Source organism: Ornithodoros turicata, chromosome 4 (assembly GCF_037126465.1).
Source record: "Ornithodoros turicata isolate Travis chromosome 4, ASM3712646v1, whole genome shotgun sequence".
NCBI lineage: Eukaryota > Metazoa > Arthropoda > Arachnida > Ixodida > Argasidae > Ornithodoros > Ornithodoros turicata.
Window position 1 is genome coordinate 32,214,244 of NC_088204.1, and position 6,365 is coordinate 32,220,608.

The 6,365-nt window shown below is 47.5% G+C and overlaps 1 protein-coding gene across 1 annotated transcript; it reads left to right on the forward strand.

Annotated features, from left to right (window-relative positions):
* The first annotated feature begins 339 nt into the window (after positions 1-339).
* LOC135392947 (putative nuclease HARBI1) lies at positions 340-2,613 on the forward strand. The gene is made up of 5 exons (XM_064623583.1): positions 340-650; positions 816-1,085; positions 1,149-1,261; positions 1,360-1,495; positions 2,097-2,613. The coding sequence occupies exons 1-5, from the start codon at positions 467-469 to the stop codon at positions 2,510-2,512; spliced, it is 1,119 nt and encodes a 372-aa protein (XP_064479653.1). The 5' UTR covers positions 340-466; the 3' UTR covers positions 2,513-2,613.
* Positions 2,614-6,365: the final 3,752 nt, after the last annotated feature.

The window sequence follows — 6,365 nt, forward strand, 5'->3', positions numbered from 1 at the left end:
CGTCGAATGCCTCATCTGTGACAAAGAAAGGAAGGAATCGTCTCTCCGTGACGGAGGGATGATTCCCTACGACGTGTTCTCGTAATTCAACGATTCTACGACCCTCGACGGGGTCCTCATCCCTTCGAAATTCTGGGCTTGCATCTGGTGATTCATCTCTAACGCTACCGGACAGAGGAATGAAATCTGCATACGACTGATCCCCTTCCCACATGAGCAATTCGTCTGCATTGTCATGTCCATCCTGGGGCGCGTTCTTGGCCACGATCGCTTAGCGCAGCTCGTCACCGTTGTCAAGGCAACGGCGCGCGCACGTGATCCCCATCGTCGCCTGCACGTGCAAGGCCGTTCTTGGCCATCCTCCACCGCAGCTGCGCATCTCGGTAACCGTCATTTGGGTGAGGGTGACAGACGACGGAAATCTTCGCGTCGTTCGTCCCCAGTCAGCGTCGTCTGCGAAGAAAACATGGCGGAACTCTACGCATTTTTCGAGGATGTTGGCGTATGTGAGGACGAAGCAACTCGCGTATTTCGTTCAAACAGTGACGCGTTTGTTGTCCTGTCCGACGATGCCTTCATAAGGCACTTCCGGCTGTCCAAAGAAGCAGCTAAAGAGGTCTGCGAAGCTGTCACCGAAGACTTGAAGCGACGTATGTATTGCTTGTTGTTTATCGATGGGGAGGTGCTGCTATAGCGTGCTTCTACGGGGCCTCTAACTCATTAAATATCGCTGCAGTTGGTAATGCCGGAAAACTGCACTGTGGATATGAGATGCCCGTGTATTATATTTGAACTCGCAATCTTAACACTTGCAGCGCAGCAATGGCGATCCACAACGCTCACGGTTGAACAACGGGTGCTCATGGCACTACGCTTCTACGCGACCGGGGCCTTTCTTGGTAACATAGCTCACGAAGAGTACTTCGCCACGACCAAGGGCCCGGTCTCAGAGTCGATACATGCCGTCAGCCTGGCTGTCATAAAAAATCTGGCCCCCAAGTATCTGCGCTTCCCGCAAACACCCGAGGAGAAGCTGACCGTGAAACGTGGATTCTACGAGATTGCAGGGCTGCCTGGATGTCTTGGTATGTTGTAAAAGTACGCTCAGTTACGTTTTACTACTACCTGTATGGCCTCTATTCACGCAGGTGCAGTCGACGGCACAGCCGTTGCAATCATAGCGCCCAGCAACATGGATCCACGTTTTACTGATGGCAACTACTACTGCCACAAAGGATATCATGCACTGAATGTGCTAGGGGTATGTAGTAGCAATGCATACTTTTTGAAATGTATTATTGGTAGTAATACGTTTGCCAAGGGAACGAAACAGTAACAAACATTACTCTGCATGCACAGATTTGTGATGCCAATCGCAGAATCCTCCACGTAAACGCAAGGTATCCGGGGAGCTGTCACGACGCTGCTGTCTGGGCTATGTGCAGGATACGACAAAGGGCTTCGGTGCTGTTTGATGACGGTGAATGGCTGCTAGGTAAGTGTGAGGTTCATAGTCTAAAGAAAATTGCTGTAGAAACATATATGTGATTATGTTTATTATGATAACAAGAGGATAGTTGTTGAAAGGTGAAACACCGAAGAAATGTGATTAATTTACAAATATGTGGGTGAGAGGCTGGAGCATTTCCATTTGTACACAATAAAATGAATGTTACCATTAATGTACAGTGAACATAGCAGATGAGAGAGGGTACAAAGGTTGGTTATGGATGGGATAAATATAGTGAACAGTGCACTGACCAAATGAATGAAATATATACATATAGTTGAAAGGCTAAAGTGAACGCTTAATAACTTGTACAAAGCAAGTAGGGAAATTATGATCACGTAAGAGCTTACAAGAAAGCACAAAGGGAAATTGATAGGGGCGAAGCGTGACAATTCGACAGATAGTGCTGCTTTTGACGTGAGTGTGTGAAATCAAATCAAATGCAGTGCTCTTTGCCGTAATATAGGTCGCTGCCTCTAGCTGCAGTAAAACTCCCCACTGTGATTTCCTGTTTGCCTTTTATCATCTCGTCATTTCCTACATGTATATACATATGTAACATATCCTCCTCTTGTATTCTTCACAGGAGATCTTGGCTACCCCCTGGAGCCCTGGTTAATGACTCCCTTCCGAAATCCTGCATCAGACAAGGAAACAGCATATAACAGAGCTCACAGCAGGACTAGAGTCCGAATTGAGCATTGCTTTGGAGTGCTCAAAATGCGGTTCCGGTGTCTACAGAGGTACCGCACACTTCACTTTGCACCGGACAGAGCCTGCAACATTATCACCGCCTGTGCTGTCCTACACAACATGTGCATTGCGTACAACTTGACTGATCCTGCAGACGATCCTGAGCCAGCAGCTACAGAAAATGCCAGTGACACCTTGCCAGTGACAGAAGATGAAACCAGCGAGGAGGAAGGGCACAGCAGTCAAAAGAACTCCCTGACATCACAGGCGATGCATGTGCGCAAGACAATTGTCGACAGATATTTCTAACAGCCTGTCAGAAAATGTGTGCTTCATCGCAACTGCTAATTTCTATACTATTATCATTAATATTTTCTTGATGAGCAGCATATCGTTTCTCACACTGCATAATTGCTCTTGTAAAGGTCTAATGCACAGGCTTACGTAACAGTGATTGCAAAAACAAATCACGTGGTGTTTCAGGTCATTCTGGCGGTCCTTTCAGCATAAACACAAGGCGTTTACAATGCAGAAATAGAGATGATGTGAAGTGAGCACCCTTTTGAATTTAGTAGTGTGACAACAATCTGACATGAACATAGGTTCCTACAAATTCCTATAAACGTAGAACCTTAATTTTTACAGAGGAAAAATGCATGCAACTACAAGGGGCAACCTAGTAGACAACTGTAGCTGGAACTGAACCAGTGGTAATCATGTTTTGCAAGTCTGGCTAACCTAAGAGTCCTGAGGATGGAACTTACCTCATGCTTGCATGCCTCTTTCTCTGTTCAGCAACAACGTGACTTACTCGGTCATTGGGCCAATGAGGGGCGTAAGCAACTGTGCATAACAAGCCAAAACTAATGAAATGTAATTGTAACAGCAAGGGCTGTCCCGGTAAAGAAATGAGCTGTGATTGTGCGGAAGCCATTCAATGAAATGTCAAGAGCAGCATGGTGCCAATGATATTTTTACCTCTCTTAGCTGCGCCACCTCATTAGTCAGCCGTTCCTGCACGCTGACTATGCGTTCAGCTACAGGAAGGGGGACCCTTCTGCGTCTGCGGCGACGTTCTTGACGTGGCCGCTGCACTCGAGGCTCCCCTGTCGAAGTTTGCGGCCTAGTGACGTTGGTCGCTACTGGGTTAGGAGGAGTGGTGGAGCTGCTTGGTCCCGCAGTGTCCTGTAACATATATTTTATCAGTCTCCACTTGCTTGTGACATGTCACTTTTTGTGTACCATGATTCGAGGATTGTCCTGACCCTGGATGTCCTCTGCAGGCTGGGGACAGATCTGCAAAACAGCACACTGTGTTACATAACAAGAGCAGTGTTTATCTTCGAGTGTTTTGTAAATAGATAGTGGCCTGTATAGTGTGCGATAAAGAGTGTGTGCTACACCAACAAAGTGTGCCTCTACAACAATAAAATTCCGCATTTTCTATCCGTATTTTTGTTTGTATTCGTACTCCGTAATAAATATGTACCACTAGCATTGCATGCTGGCACATGTACCAAATGTAAGTACACCATAATCCGTTCAGTTCAAGAGAAAATGGACAAGCGTCGCCGTGAGCACCCCTGGGTAGACCTTGGTGCAATTGCAACTGCATCGCTATATACAGTATACTTTTTTTTTCGTGAGGTAAATGAAGCTGGTACGTATTTTTCATGTCGTTTTTAACACTTTCAAACTTTCTGTTTCACAAAAGCACTATATGTACCACTTCTGGGATGAGCGTCCCATCTTCTGCAAGGTTGGCACCACCGGAAGCACCTGTCACTGTGTCCCAACCCAGTAGTGCCATAACACGGGAATCGAGACCCGGGAGCCCAGAAGCAACATCGACGACACGCGTTGTGCCCTCGTCTTCTGGCTCTGTCGCGTCGTTGATGGTTATGCCGCCACCTCCGCCGGTACTTAAAATGTTGGCGAGGTTCGTCCGTGCATTTCGGCGGACTCGGTAGCGCCAATTCCGCCACAACACCTGCCACCCGGCAGCTGTTTTGATGATGCCGCCTAGAGCATTTAGGGACGACGCTATTTCTTCCCATTTCTTGCGTCTGTCCTCCTTCGTTTCTCCTCGTTTGAACTCCCGGTTATTGCAGAGCTCCGGGAACTCCTCCATGTAGGATAGGAGCTGCATTTTCTGCGCTTCTGACATTGCCATTTCGCTTGAGCTGGAAGTACGTACATCACACATTTTTTTCGTGTTTGCCGGTCGAAACAACCGCTATGTCACAGTAATGTATGTAACAGTAATGTATGTAACAGTAATATAACTAGCCACCTTACCTGGTGCAAATTATAAACTTGCTGCAAATGGTATCTGAAATGCGCGCCAGAACCGCCTCATCGAGATAGCAGACGATTCTTGGAACGTTCTCATTGGCTCAGGTGAAGTTACGGTTTTATAATACTGTAGTTATGATCTGAGCCCTTTGTCGGCGTGTAAAATGCAACAACATTTGACAAAAGTAGGAATCACATTCAGTTACCGCAACGAAAACCATCATGTCGAAAAAAGTTTCTAATTTCTGTAGCTAAAAATAGGCGTCGGGTTGCGAGAGTAGCGTCATGAGAGCGACCCGGATGTGGGGAGCGGAAGCGCAGCAGACGACGACGTGTTTGAAGGGCGTTCTTGGCTACTCGGTGCATATCGTCATCTTCTCAGCGTCGCGGTGACGGTGACGAACAGCGCTGACGACTGCGCTGCGATGAGATGGCCAAGAACGCGCCCTAGGGGTTCGTCGTCGTATCACTTATTACGAAAGGCGGACTACTAACTCCGTCGTCGTCGTCGTCATCTGAAAGGACGACCGGGCTGTTACCGAGATTCTCTATTCTAGCTTCGTGCTCTCTTTCTACGGCCACGAGCATGGCATCGATGGGGTCGTACTGACATACGAGACAGCGTGGCACGGCGGTCGAACAAAATCAGTACGAGATTTCCCCTCACGAAACAATGCTCACTTTTCCCTTGAGTTGAGGAACGCTTGAGACTGATGATGACAGAGGATGGGGGTGAGTCCCTGTGCGTTCAATGTCATGCGGAGACAGCGGCGATCGCTTCCTGGAAAACAATGCCATACATAGAATACACTCTCACAGCAGAGACGGTAAACTTACATTTTGCTCCACGAAACGTCTCACGTTCCCAATTCTCAATTCCCCTCGTGGGCTTCCTGTCAATCGACGTAGAACCAGCGCACCTTTTATAGTCGCTACACCGCTCTCCTCCTGCTCTCATTGCGACGGTGTCGCCTGTACTTTGACCACCCCGCCTTCCGTCTTTCGCGCCTTTTTTTCTTTGCGATGTCGCATATGACAATGATACCATCGACGTTGAATAAAGCATTACACTAATTTCTAGCTAACACTCTGGGACGACCCAGAGTGGGATTCGAACCCAGGATCCTTCTACACTGGGCGCGACACACTAACCACCAGTCAAATTCGTACTGCGTGACGTTTTTCGTATTGCGGGGTTCGTGTCTACACACGTCACAACATGTTCAAACACGTCCAAACATGTTCAAACACGTTCAATGATGTCATAGAGAGCGAGAGGAAAATCTTTACTATAAATGACGAAGCGAACGTTCGATCGTCATTCTCGTACCAGCATGATCAGCTTGGTAGGTCCTCGTAAGTAATACCCATGACGTCATCATCGTCGAACTGTTTGAAGAGTTTCGTTCCCAGTGTACAACACTTTTGCTGCGCGTGAAGTCGGTTTTTTCCCGCCTCACATATTTCGGGAGATTGGCAACGCCCGCTTCTTCTGCACCAATAGCGGTGGATTGTGATCCAAATGTCCGCTTCCTCGTTATTTTTTTTAATACGTTCTATAACCAGTCACATTTTTTTTCAGAGCAAAAGCATTGAACGGACCGATTGATGCGCCCGTTTCTCGGCTGTCGGACGGTACCGTTCGACGTACGTTGCGAAGGACTTCGACTATTGAAGGAAGATGGAGAAGATGGACCATCAGTGTCACTCTGTGACTGAAGAAGATTGAACGTGTGTTTAAGATTTAAAAAAACACGCGTTTCTCACGCTTTTTTTTTGTTGCAGGTTACGAATGGCTACTGACGGGAGATCTACCCCTGGTCCTAACCTTCAAGCCTCCTCCGAAGACCTTCTTTTTGCGGATCGG

Coding starts and splice junctions, on each gene's coding strand:
- LOC135392947 (XM_064623583.1), top strand. CDS start 467: ATGGCGGAACTCTACGCATTTTTCGAGGATGTTGGCGTATGTGAGGAC. Junction 651..815: donor CACCGAAGACTTGAAGCGAC/GTATGTATTGCT, acceptor TAACACTTGCAG/CGCAGCAATGGCGATCCACA. Junction 1,496..2,096: donor TGACGGTGAATGGCTGCTAG/GTAAGTGTGAGG, acceptor TATTCTTCACAG/GAGATCTTGGCTACCCCCTG.